Here is a 14,100-nt window from a genome sequence, read left to right as displayed (position 1 = left end):
TGGAATATTTATTGATTACTCCCAATCAGGAGAATGAAAAGGTTCCTGTTTGGTGGGCCAAGGTGTTTCCTCATCTCTCTCTATCTTTTACGAAGCATCTTTTCATAGTTCCTAATTATTGGTATAATAGAGGACTGTTTCTAACACGGAGTTGGGAACTAATAAGCTCCAAGAGGAAATTTCCAGTTGATGTCAGGATCTCACTGAGCTGGAAAGGGCCTTCCCTGGGACTGGGGCCCTCCACGCTGACCCGGTTCCTCCTAGCTCATTGCCTTGGGGCACGAACAAGTCCAGCCTCCCATCACCCCATCCTCTTCCGCGGCAGCCCACACCTCCAGAAGGGTGGCAGGCACATTAAAGGTTTATTTCCTAGAGCCCCTCCCTTGGAAAACCAAGACTAATGTCCTCATTCTGATTTATTTTTAAATGTACCATTAAAAATTAATTTCCCCTTTGTTTTTCTCTGGGTCACTGATTCTGAATTACCATGTGGCATTTCTTCCTACGTGTGAACCCACATATTTTTCCTTCAGGACAGCTTGTTCTTTGTTTCTTTAACCACAGCAAAGTGGTCATCGGACGGATGGACAGAGGGTAGGTGAGGCAGCCCCCCCCAACCCCGCTCCCTTGGTTTTGCCGACGCCGAGAGGTCTCCAGCTGGTCGTGTCCCGGACACATTTGTACATAGGCACACGCAGGCCAGCACACTCACTCCTACCCTGGCTGATTATATATGTACATAAAATATTGATTAGAAATGGTAATGGAGTCACCTACAGGATTGGCTACAGGAAAATGAAAATGAAGGAGAGAAAGGTATGAAGGTATGATGTATCTGTGTGGGGTGCATGTGTGTGCGCGCGTGTGTGCACGCACGTGTGTTAATTTCTCACCTGGGATAGTGAGAATAACACTAAAGCATTAAAAAAAAAATGTTCCCTGTGTGTTACCAAGTGAGAAGAGGGCTAGAGAGTTCTTTCCGGCTGAGCTGTGGTCCCTGTGCTCTTGGCTTTTCTCAAGTCCAGGAATGTCAACTAAGCCACATGGGTGGAAACTGTGTGTAGAGAGCACAGGAACCCACTCATGTCTATGTTCCCCCAGAACAATCATCACCAAGGGTAATGGATGGTTCCTTCTCCTGTCCTTCCAACAAACCAAAGAATGCAGTCTCCCCGGTTTGGTACTTTGCTACCAAGGGCTCCAAAGCTACATGTCATGAAGCCCCCCCACGGTGGGGGGGCAGCGGTGGATAGGGGCTGAGGTCAGAAAGACGCCTCCCCCACACTCCAGCCTCTGACCTCCACACACGCTCGTCCTGGAAATTCTGCACCCCTGCACCACAGCAGATGCAAACCCTCACCGGGAGGCGCACATCTCTGCACGGGACCAGTTCCCCAAAGCTGCTGCCGCCCAGCATGTCCTGCCTGGGCTTTTGAGAAATGGGATCTCATAGGGACGCTTAGTTCCTCCGAAGAGTTGGCGGGTATAATTCTGGCTTTTCCCGTGTCCCGTGGAGTGAGAAGTGAATTCTTTGCAAAGAAACCCGGGAGGCTAGAGAATTCAAAGCACTGTCAGACTTACTTCACGAATGATTTCCACTTCAGACCCTTCCCAGACACCCAGGACCTCGGCCCCATCATTCCCCTTTGGCTGCTTCCCTGACATTCCCTCTTTGCCCATATTTCTCCTCAAACTCAAGCCAGGGTTGCCGTCACCTCGATGGATTACCCAGCTGCTAAATCCTCCATCTCTCCTTGCTTTTCTGGTCAACATAATCCAAGGATGTACTTCCCCCATACGAATCTTCATATTTATTGGCTGTGACGCGAGCCAGGGACAAATACATAGATATCTCAAGCTCGGCTAAAGAAGTCACCTCTGAAGAGAGGGAGCCTAAATAATTTAAATATCCAATATTTGTGGTACTTGCTGTTATGTGAGAAAATGCCCCCACAAGCATCAAACACGGTTCCCAGCCCCATGCACCCACCCGCCCGGAGGCTTCGTTGGCCCCGCTCCGCTGCTTAGTTAGGAGGAGCACCGTGGGGCACTACCCCCATCCCCACCCCCACCCCCACCCGCCACAGCAGCTGGGGTCAGCGTAACCTTTAAAAGAGAGCGAAAAGGCACTTTTCAGGCTGATGGCAAGCTGAATTCATTATAATTAAAGATTCCCCTTATCGCCCATCCCAAGTCCTCTCCTCCTTCCGACACTCTGGCGGCGCCCAAAGGACCCTCTGCCCCGGGGAAATCCGAGAACTGTAACCAAAGAGGTCAGCGCGGAGGCTGGGGCGGTCTGGTCATCGACAGGAGCCGCTGCTGTGAAGTTGCCTCCGCGCTCGCGCGTGGTCCACCGGGGTGGAGGCGGTCTGTGCAGCCAGGAGGGGTTTAAGCACACTTGCTGGAACCCCACATTATCCAGAGCGTTTATTGCAGGGATGTCGTGGTTCCTTGGGGGGGCGGGGGGAGGTGGGGTACCGAATGAAAGGGTGGCGGAGCCAGCACTGACTTTGGTAGTTTAGTTTGCTTCAGGAAAAAGAATAAAAAAAAAAAAAAGAGGAAGAAGAGCACGAAGTTAAGCAGGTCCGGGAGACCCGGAGTTCCCATTTTCTTACCCCTGCGAGCCTTCCGAGCGTCCCCTCCGCGCGCGCCGGCACACGGACGCGGGACCCCGGCCCCGAGCGCGGCGGCACGCGGGGAGCCGGCGGGGAGAGCGAGGCGGGTCCCCGAGCAGGTGCGGCGACGCGCGCGGGGGCCCTCGCCGGGGAAACCGCGGGGGGCGCGGGCAGGACCCCGGGGAGCCCGGGCTGGACACGCCGGTCGCGGGATCGGTTCTCCACTTTCCCCCGCGTGAGCGCCCGGCGCGCCGCCGGACCCCGCCACCCGCGGGGCCTGGGAGTCGAGGTCCCGCAGCTCCCGCCGCCGCCGCCGCCCACGCCCACGCCGCTCGGACAACCCGGGGCTCCCGCGCCGCGAGCGCTACGGTGCCCCGGGGGGCGCGGACACCACCCCGCCAGGTCCGCCGCACGCAGCCTCCCCAAAGCCGCGAGCCAACTTTGCCTCCGCCCGCAGCCCCGCTCCGGCGGGCCCCACCCCCGGTGGCATGCGGGGGGCCCCCGGCGGGGTGTGCGGAGCGCGCTGCGCCCCGGGCCGGGCCGTGCGCACCTCGGGGCGCCCCTCCGGGACCGCGGCGCCTGCAGTTCCCCAGCCCGCGCCGCCCGTTGGAGCTCGCCCCCGTCGCCCCGACCATCTTTGGTTTCCCAGCACGGAAATCGACATTCAAGTCCTAAGGACTCCCCCGAGGAGGCTTTCTCGGACGGGACGGGACATCCTTGGGACATCCTTGCGACATCCGCGCACCTGTGCCGGGCTGGCTCCTCCCTAGTCCACAGAAACTCAAATATTTTTCTCGCCGCGGGGGAAGAGCGGAGAGAAAGAGCGAATGGGAAGGCGCGGCTCTTACCCAAAAGTAAGGGTTTAGTAAAAGGGGGTGCGGGAAAAGTTAGTGGCGGGTTTACCCCCATCCCCATCCCCATCCCCACCCCCACCCCCACCGCGAGAAGGAAACCCAGGAAGCGTGCGGCCCCCTCTCCCTCCCTCCCCCGACGTCCCCCCCGAGCGCCCCCGGGATTCCTGCCACTTCCAAAATGCCTAGAAGGAGAACTGCGACACCCAGGACGGAGACAGCCGGACAGGCAAGAAGGGCAGACGGACCGACACCCCCGCCCCCCGGACCGCAAAACTGAGCACCTACTGGTTGTGGTAGCCGAGGGGGTCCGGGATGCAGAGTTCTGACACGTCCATCAGTCCCGTCTTAGCATTCCCAGTTGGTGGAGAACGGCGGCGGGGCAGTCGGGCGGAAGAGCGAGTGAAGGGCACGGGCGAGGTGCGAGCCCGGGCAGGGGCACCGCGCGCGGGAGAAGGCAGAGTGGGAGCAAGCGCCGTGGCGGGGCGCGAGGGCGGCAGGCGGCCGAGCCCGAGCTGCGCACAGCCCCGCGCTCCCACTCATGCACACGCGCGGGCGGGCACAGGGGACGCGACGCCGTGGAGGCGGCTCGGGCACCGCGACTTGGAGCCCACTAGCCCTACTGTAGCTTTAAGGCTGGGAGACTGATGTATGGTTTGGCTCCTATTGGCTATCTCTCAGGGGCTGGACTTAAAGTGACAGACTCGAGCAGGGGTGGGGGGAGGGGGGGGAGCCGGGGAGACTTCAATGGAACCAGACGCTCGGGCGAGGTCCCCACCTCCTGAGGAGTAAGAGGACTGAGCGGGAGAGCCACAAGGCCTGTCCTCTCGCCATGGAAGAAGAAAAAAAAAAATTGTCCAACTGGCTAGTGGGACTGGGGGGGTTGACAGATGTGCTGTTTACATATTCCCCCCACCTGCATCCTGTCCTTTAACCGGCAGGCCTAGCAAACTCACCTCTCTCTCTCTCTCTCTCTCTCTCTCTCTCTCTCTCTCTCTCTCTCTCTCTGTCTCTCCCAGCCCTTTAGAATGGGTCTGTCTTGCAAATTAAAAAGGAGTCACATTCCTCCACTGTCACACCCGGTGGAGGCCAGGGCCTTGGGAATTCCCGGCCTCAAGCCCTGTGCTTGGTGCACAGAAGTGCAAAGGGTCAGAGCGGCAGGTGAGGCGTAGTCAGAGCAGGAGAGGCACAGATTCCCTTCCCACCGCGTCACCTGGGCCAGTTGGTCCTGAACTGCGCTCCTACGGCTGGACGCAGGACGTGCATCCAAAAAACTGCTCTCTAGATGTAGAAAATGACGCTCGTCATTGGCAACTCTCAGAAATGTACTGAGGACGCAGACGTGGGCAAATAAATCCCTGTCTGCTTAGGAAAATACAGTTGTGGTTAAAACAACCAACTTACCTGCCACATGAACTTGGAGGCCCCGCAACCAGACGCTTCAGCATACACACCTGAATCCCCAGCTACAAACACACCTGTGTCCCTGTCTGCTGCTGCCTCCAGGAACCTGAATGTGACGGGCTGCCACGGGTACCAAAACAAGCTGTAAGTTATGCCCCAGTCCTTCTTCTGGGGCTTTTCATCTTTTGAGATGTGCCAGCCCCAGAGATAATAATTTGATGGTTCAAATGAGTGTGGGGAGCAGATAGGTATAGAATTATTTAAAGGGGGGGGGTTGTGGCTGGGAGGCGGGATGCCCTCAGGAGAGACCACCACCTTATTCTCCTACATTCTACAGAAGACAATGAGCGGTAGGGGGGGGAAAGACATACTTTTATCATCAAAATAAGGTCTAAATGGAGTGTAACTGCAGGCAGTATTCAAGCATTTCAGGAATAAAAGCAGGGAGGCTGGTGAGAAAGCCCGGGAGGGGCCAGGCGCCCGGAGGGGCTGGGGCTTGGGCAGCAGGGCCACAGATGATACTTGACTTGGATAAATGCAAGCGCGTGCAGGCTGGGAAACGGAGCTGAGATTTTTCATATGTGCTGAAGTGGAGGAACGAACGCATGGGATTCTCCAGGCTCGGGGCTCAGGCAGGCATCTCACAGAGAGATGGATGAAGATGTCTGCTCTGTCAGCAGAACCCCCAGCCCCGGATTTTTTTTTTTTTAATCACATAGGTACTTGGTTGTATTAGAGACAGGGTGCGGAGACTCTTTCATTAACTGTGGCCTCTACACAACCACCGCGTCTTGCCAAGACCTCAGTGACTGCTTTCTCTGGATCCTGTCCAGCCTCCTGAAACCCCTTCTCCAAGCACACAGCACCCAAGTGTGCCTTTGTTGCAGTTGGGAAAGAGGCCCCCCAAGGGAAGGCCTTGCAGGACAGCCGGCCGTGTGTCCCTCTGTGCCCCTCCTCAGCCCGTGCCATACTACTACCCTCAGTGTTTGTACCTGCTACCTAGAACTCGCTGCCTCCTGGCCAGCCCTGCTATTCAGGCGGGATTATATATGGATCCGTATGAGAAACACCCACCCCCCACTAGATTATAAGCCCTATGAGGGTAAGGGACCATGTCTCTTTTTGTTTCCCAGAGAATCCCCAGTGCTTAATGGTGTTGGGTACAGAGCAGCTGCTTGATAACTATTTTGTTGAATGAATAGAAGCGTGGCAATTTGGGGCGGCGTAGTAGGGCCTGCTGGGGGACAGGCTGGCCGCACCAGAAGGGGGTTAGGTTGTATGGGGTCCGTGGCTCCTTGCTCTGTGTGGGTGCACCATTTTTAACTAGAGACAGAACACACTTGATAGAACCTGAAAAGAAAAACAACTTCACAGCTCGGGTCAGTGGATTCAGAGCCGCTGGGGGCAAATGAGGGAAAATAGGAGGTTTTGTTGCTTTCAAAGCTAGGCTACCGCTCACACACAATCACTGCCCGCATCCAAGGCAGAAGGAGGAAAGTAACTGAGGGCTTCTCTCTGGGTATAGCTGACTGGGCTCCAGGGAGGGAATGAGGTCCTGAGACCTGCTTCCTTCTCCATAGGGCTTGTCCAGCTGCCTCACCGATAGCCTAGGGGCAGAGTTCTTTCTCTCTCCCTTCTTGGCAAGAGAGCGGGGTAGACCCAGCTGGAGGGGAGAAGAGGGCAGGCCAGCTAGGGGACAGGTGACCTGATCTAGCCTGGCAGGGCCAGCTTTTCCTGTGGTTCTCCAGGCAAACCCCATGGGGTCCCACATTGTTCATGGGACCAGTCTTTCTCCACTCTGTCCTCACCCAGCTCACAGAGGATGGGGTTCCTTCCCCCAAGCCAGAGGCTGGTCCCATGCCTCTACCTGGAGAGATGGCAGTGCCATCCGGAGTGCAAAAGACCCCACAATCTGTTCCTGACGTCTCTGTGTGATCTTACCAAGGTGTCTCTTCTCCAGAACACGAAGGTGGGGGTGGTGGGGTAGGGGTGGAGGTAGAATGAGTGGGTGAGGGGGACTTGGGTGCCTCCAACCCTGAAATTCATTCAACCAGTTATTTCGTAGTGGCACCGCTCACCCAGAGCAGGTGCCGTTTGTAATCCACCCTGAGCCCCAAGCTCTAAGCCACCCACCCCTTTACTATCTTGTGTCCCAATACTGGCACCCCCAGATAGGCATGCCAGCCAAGGGGAACTGGGACGAAAGGTATTAGACAAAGTAATTGTGAATGGTGTATGGGGACAGCAATCACTTTGTTCTTGCAACAAACTCCTTTAAATAGATATTTATTACATTTACAGAACCTTACAGCTGGGAGGGGCTTGGAGAATCACTGAGAACCATCATCGGACTTTACGAATAAGGAAACTTAGAAATTTCCCTGTGTGGAGAACTGACCTACACAAGGTCACCCAGTGAATAACTGGCAGGTATCCTATCTTTGATGCCTGGATTTCTACTTATCAACTCTCAAACCTTTGTACACACGTCCCTTCACTTTCCCTCCCCATTCCTCCCTTCATATTCCTTGCTCTTTGCTAAGGAATATGAAGCCAAACAAGGACATTGCCATCGGCAACACCCTCCATACATACTTCCGCCTGATAGATGATGGGGACCAGGCTGCTGTGTCCCCACATGGTTTCCTGGGAGAAAAAGGAAGCACTGCTTGGTTGGTGGACACCAATTTCCTGACCTGCTGTCCCACCATGAGAAATGCTCCAGCTGGCAGATAAGTGGGAAAACATACCCAGACACAGCCTGGCCCACTCTGCTCCTCCAGGTACAAAAAACAACCAAGTGTGTCAAGGATAGCTGAACACGGATCCACACTGACCATCGGCTCTCTTCCACCCCAGTCTGGCTGAGTCCTTAAAATGGGCTGTCCTTGTGCCTATACCTGGACCTTGATAGCCACCGGAGTGGCCTTGCCATGATCTCCACAGCTCTCCCCCCACCCCTCCCAGCAGCCCTTGCCACTGGCCTGGTGAAAATCTCCACCGTTAGCAGAACCTAGGCTTGGTGGTACCTTCCCCCTCTCGTGGCAGCCTCCCCTGACACCAGTCATTTCTACACACATAAGGCAGCAGCAAGCAGTGTCTCTCAGATTCTTGAAAGAATCTGAGCACCCCTCCCTGTGGTGTGTTGTCCTGTACCCACCATAAGCAGAGGCTTTCCCCATCTTTTAGGCGGGGTGACTTAGCAGGAGCTGGTGAGCTCAGCATGGGCCCCGGGAGAGTGGAGGACCTGATGGCTTCATTACTAAAAGATAAGAACCAACAAGAATTTTTGAAGAGTGGGCCACAGACTCCTTAAGTGGAGTGAATGTAGGACACTGGTTGTTTGGTGATGCCACCCTAGTGCTTCACCTTCATATTCCCCGAACCCACACTTCCAGGCGAGATGATTGGGAAACACACAAGGCAGGTAGCCACGCCTTACCAATGGCCCGGGAAGGAGAAGATGTCTCCGTAGAAGTGTCTGAGTCACAATCCAAGCCTGTTTCCGATCTACCCCAGAGAAAGGGCTGGGGAAGGCGAGTCCAGGAAGTGCATCCATTGACCATCCACGGTGACTAAGGTGGGCCTGGCCTAGACCGCGAGCCTAACCTGTGCATCCCTGGGTACGTCACTGATCAGGCCATTTCCACTGATCATGGACTCCTGGCCAGGGAAAATGTCCCCAGCCACATACCTCTTTGGGCCCCCTCTCTTCTCACATGCCTGGATTTGGGGTGTGGGGTTATATTCCTGAGTGGTGGTCAGCAGACCGTCAGCCCATTGGCTGGCACATGTCCTAAGGATCATAATTAACTGATAACGCTAATACAATGTGGGCTTGTGCTCCCATAATAGTCTCCTGCTGACAGATAAATGCTGCGGAAACATGATGGCTTTTCCTGAAGCTGTAATGGCCCATTATTGGGGCAAGAAGGCTCGTGTATATTAGCGCTGCCGCCATGACACCAAAGATAAAGTATGAAGGAGATGTCTTGGATGAGTAAATGCTTGGGTTTCCTCTCACCACCACCATCCATTTCATGATCAGAAATCCCTACCGGGGGTCTTGGAATTGCTTCCAGATATTTCGAAGCTCCCGTATTCATTTTTTTTCTCTAAGTCTCAAGATCCCATTCTCACCAACACAGCTGAATAGTATATTAAAGTTCTCTGCCTACCAAAAAGATTCCTTCTTCCCGCAGGTCCTATGTGAGATGGCAACTACAGCGAACAGGCAAGTTGGGGAGATGAGAAAGGTGAGATAGGTCTCTCCAAAGAAACAAAGATCTTTTTCCCTTCTGACTGGCAGGAGAATAGGAACACATCAGGAATGTGATAGCTTTGTCCTCTGCCAAATTTCTGGGGGGGAAAAGGAGGAGGAGGAGGAGTGGGGGGCAGACACAGAGAATATGCCTTGATAGTACCTGGGACCTAAGAGGCATTGAATAACTAGCTATTGATTGAATGAATGATCTAATTAAATATTTTCCATTACAGTGCATGTGGGGTTTTTACTTATAACAAAGAACTTTGACCTTATTTTCATCTGTGTCACATATTAATTTATCATCCAATTTCTTGTGACTTTTTCATCAATGTAAGTATACAACAGAATTGGTTTTGAATAGTCGAATCCACGGTTTGTTTCTAGGGTCCCATTGTTGGGAAAAAAAGACACCTTCTGTGGTTGTTGGTAGTTTTAACTGCAAAAACCTCCTGGTCAACACGGACCACAGAAAGAACGAACAGTTTGCTTTGCAACTCACAAATTATGCTTCCGCGCATATTTCTATTCTCAAGAATACTTTTCCTAGAGAAATCATAAGGTACGTGAAACTTTGGGAAAATGAATTCTAAAGTACCACACACATGTCAAGGGTTAGTATTAAGTGGGAACAAAGAAACATGTTGGCTAAGCTTGTCTCCCCAGCATTAACGACACCAGATTCAAAACTGGGAACATTCAAATGTGTTTTCATTTCCTAATGGCTCAATTAAGGTGGAGCTTCTGATTTCATTATTTTTTCAGAATAAAATGCATTTTATTTTTGCTCTAATAAAATGCTTTATGGAGAGAGGGGAAAAAACAGCAAATGCTTTTAGGTTTGAGGAAAAAAATCAAATGTACATGGTTTATAAACTGTAAAGTGCTCTCGCTGTATAAAACATGATTGAGATGATAGCTTTTACCTGTGTTCTTATATGGGAAAGTGCCGCCCAACCACTACCTTCACAAATGTATACCGTAATGAAACCAGTCCCATTGGTGAACTCTGAATGGCGTAATTACAAACGGGTCAGTAGCAATTCCCGATGAAGGCCCGAGCTCTGTAGCAGAACATTCGCTAACATCTTTATTCTTCATCAACAGTTGGGAATGTGAAGCTTCGGTAGAACTCCTGACTTAGGAGGGTTTGCCTTCCAGAGAAGGACAAGACAAGGCAAGAAGGGAAACTGCAGAAGAACCAAATTGAGTTTACAGGGGTGGGTAAAAGGCAGTCAACGATACAAGATTTAATATGGATAAACACCGGTAACACACTTGTCAGCAGTGACCCTAGAGTGAGCCGGCCCACAGGAGAGCTGGCGGGAGGGCAGCGATGCAGAGAGACATCTGGGGTCAGAACAGATAGCATATTAAGCATGGGCCTCCAGCTCAATGGCATGACAAACACTGCTTTGGGGTAATTCTACAAAACCCAGCCGAGCAAGGAGCAGCAATAATTCCTCTTTACTCTCCTTTACTAAAAGCACAAATGGAATTTTATGCTCAGCCTTCAGGGACTTGCTTCAAAGGCAGACTGGAAAGGTGATATGGAAAGGACTTGGAGAGGGCTGGAGAAGGTGTCAAAGGCCTCCCGCAGGTGTCTGAGCCCCGCACGAAGAGGGACAAGCTCGGGATGAGGAGGGATGGGTTTGCAGGGCAAAGGCTTGGGTCCAGACACCATCTCTCTCTCTCTCTCTCTCTCTCTCTCTCTCTTTCTGTAGGGACTGTCTCCATTTCCTCAACCACCTCCCTTTCTCTCTCTTGGTCAGCAGCCCACTCAGGCTGTTCCCCCTCTACTTCCAGTGCATGAAACCTGGCCCACTGAGGGACCACCTAATGCACCCTAGAAGTTCAGGGGGTAGCTCTCTGAATTCCTCAGTTTTTATGCTGTCTGCTGTTTCATGCTGTAATTTCTTTGTTTAAACCTTCTACAAAAGACAGGAGTGCCAAGAAACCCTCAAAGTCTCTCTGAGGCTGGGTAGGAAATGGCAGCCAGCATAGCAGCAACACCATGCCACACTGCTTGGCATCAGCCTTCACCTCACTTCCTCCTTCTAGCTTCCCTGGGCTTGCGCCTTCCAAATGAAGTGTCAGCATTTTAATGCTTGCCTCAGGCTCTGTTTTCCAGGGGACTGGGGCTCAGATAAAGACAGTCAGCAAATGGTTTAGGGTCACTGACGTTCTCTCAATTTAAACTATTTTATTATCTACTACCCCTTTCCTTGGTGAGAGGAGAGGGAGCATAACGAGCACAATGATCCCTGGATTGCTATGGCTCGTCTCTACATGAGTTACAGACCCTCCAGGTTACAAAGGCCCACATGGACTCTGTTCCACCCACCCACTCACCATCCACTTAGACATTATGCTTCTGATTTGGCTGCCAAAATGTTCAGGTGAATGGTGTCATCTGGAGCTAACCAACCCTCCCCCTCCCCCACTCACCTTTCTTTCTTCTTCCATACTCAGGAGGCCCAGTACATATGACGCTCTCCCTTTCCCTGGTTTTCTTCATACTGAGCTCAGCTACTTGTCAGGTGACCATCCTCGCCCCTCATACACCTCCCCCAACTCTAAGGGACTTTTGGCTTCAAGCACCAGAAGAGTCCAATGGCTTCAGGTGGACGGGGTCTACAATCTCACACAGCAAAATTCCAGGGGCAGGTGGTTTCGCCTTTTTGGTCTGCCACCTTTGGCATATTGGCTTTTACCCTCGCCTCATTCCCTCACAGTGGAAGGATATTTCTTGGGGTGTCAGTATCCCTTTCTCATCTAACTGTGTCCAACTCCAGGAAGGGAGGGTGTGCATATGTGTGCTTATGTTGGGGGGAAAATATTGACCTTTATGACTTTTAAAAAATCTTGATGTCATTAGTTTGCTTTTCCCTTGGTGGTTTTGATTTGCTTTTAGCCCAGAGGAAAATCTCTCCTAAGAATTCCTCATCCCTAGGCCAGCCAACTTGGCCTCACATCTTCTTGGCCAGAATCCAGGCATGTGCTCACCCCAAACCCATCACTGTCAGAGAAGGAATGGATCACCATGATTGGTTTCAAATACATTCACTCCCTGAAGCTGAGGGGAGACTCACTTTTCCTGGCTACATTAGTATTCAGTGACAAACTAATCGAATCCACTTCTGTTAGAAGAGGCAGCAGGAATGGCTGTTGGGTTACCAACGTGGTAGACCAATGGCAACAGGCCACCTTGAATGCAAATAGTAAGAGGGTCATCATCTATAGAGATGTAAAAACAAGAGTAAAGCTGAGTAAAAGCTACTTTGTGTCATCACCTTACTCCAGCAAGTCAAAATAATGTCTGTGAAAAATTCTTCTCCCTGAGAAAATTTCTTGTTGGTCTGAGTTGTGATTGCTGTTGCATTTTAATAATATATGTAAATTCAAAATTAGCATATTTTCTTTACCTAGTTTTCAATACAAATTGTATTCCGTGTGGAAGTTACAAAGTCAGCCACACACACACTAACTTAGCTGTACTTGGCTACGGCAGCAGGTGGGTGGTCCTCAAGAGTAATTCCTAGTGGGGTTCACAATTGTTCACAGTCACAAAGTGCAAGGGTGTCTGAGTGTCTGTGGTGCTATGCCAATCCTGTTTTCGACGGGTGGATTTAAAAGAAATGATGACAGTGGCAGAGATTCTAAAGGCAGAGAAAGTTTAAAAAGAGGAGGGGGACACCTGGGTGCCTCAGTCAGTTAAGCATCCACCTTTGGCTCAGGTCATGATCCCCCCACCCCAGCACGGCAGTCTCCCTACTCTGCAGGGAGTCTGCTTCTGCTGCTTCCCCTGCTTGTGCACTTTCTCTATCAAATAAATAAATAAATAAAAATCTTAAAAAAAAAAAGACTGAGAAGTCACTTGAAGTGCTTCAGTCCTTTTCTTCTATGTGACCACTTGGAGTTTTCGTTTGCATTTAACATTTGAAGGCGTGTAAGGGAACTATGCGTTGTGATATTTGTTAGTTCAAGAATAGTCCTCACGTGACAAGTTTCACTGGGTTTGCATCCTATCTTTGGTGTAGAACATCTTTGGTGTTCTATAGTGTTATGGCTTGTTTCTAAGTTAACAAATCGGGAAAATAATGCTATTAGTTATTCCATGATTATACTAAGGATAATTTTGTTGCACAGAGAAGAGTGGGTCCAGGTGTCAAATATTCAAGGTCTGCCCACCATCCCTCCTTTTGTCTGATTGTTCCTTGTTTCAGCCCATCCCCTGCTGGGCTAGCCATCCTGAGAAACAGAAAAAGACCAAAGTCCACATTTCCTTAAGATAGTTTTAAGGGAACTCATATCCAAACAGATCAGTGACAACCATCCCGGAGCTCCCAAATCCCCTCAGCATCTTCACCATGCCCCCATCTACTTCATTCCTCTCCAGTTGAATAGTTCTGCCTTTTACCAAATCCCAGCAATGAAGACAGAAATTCTATTTCTTATTCATTATTCCCTGGTTGATGCCCTGTTTTGGTCCATCACTAGTATTGTAACATTTTAATTCTTTCCCTCTCTTTCATAGTTCATTGGAGAATGCCAACTCTACTAGGAGGCTCCAGGCTCAACAACCAGGAGTGAACAGGGCTATGGGGTTGGACAGGTACTGAGCACCCACTCTGTGCCAGGTGCTCAGCATTGGCCTGCCACCTTGCCCTCACATATGGCCATCGAGCCCACCTTACACCTGCGGTGCATATCATCCGTCTCATTTTATCTATTGAAGAGAAAAACTGAAGCTCTGAAAGTGTGAAAAGCCAGAAGACAATCTGAGATTAGAACCCAATTCTGGCTCACCCCAAAACCTGTGCTGTCTGTCTATTCCATGTCACCTTCACAGCGTCCATACCAATGCTGCATCCTATGACAAAATAAGAAGCTTTCATAAGTCAGCCTGAGAACCAAGGTGCAGTGGGTAACTGGGAAAATAGTGCTTAGGTCCAATCAACTGATG

The 14,100-nt window shown here is 51.4% G+C and overlaps 1 protein-coding gene across 2 annotated transcripts in view; it reads right to left on the bottom strand.

Moving 5' to 3' along the window:
- ESRRB (estrogen related receptor beta) overlaps positions 1 to 8,610 on the bottom strand; it is a 114,378-nt gene extending 105,768 nt beyond the window's left edge. The window contains exon 1 of one of the 2 annotated variants that reach the window (XM_077910098.1): positions 8,313 to 8,610. Coding sequence is in view for 1 of the 2 variants with exons in the window: in XM_077910096.1 (XP_077766222.1) it covers positions 3,755 to 3,804 (50 nt within the window). In the remaining variant the exon portion in view is untranslated. Of the gene's footprint in view, positions 1 to 3,754; positions 3,972 to 8,312 lie in introns of those variants that run through there. The other variant, XM_077910096.1, reaches the window with a different exon arrangement.
- Positions 8,611 to 14,100: the final 5,490 nt, after the last annotated feature.

This window comes from Canis aureus, chromosome 9 (assembly GCF_053574225.1).
Source record: "Canis aureus isolate CA01 chromosome 9, VMU_Caureus_v.1.0, whole genome shotgun sequence".
Lineage (NCBI taxonomy): Eukaryota > Metazoa > Chordata > Mammalia > Carnivora > Canidae > Canis > Canis aureus.
The sequence above is the reverse complement of the archived record's forward strand: the minus strand, read 5'-3'. Positions and strand labels throughout refer to the sequence as shown.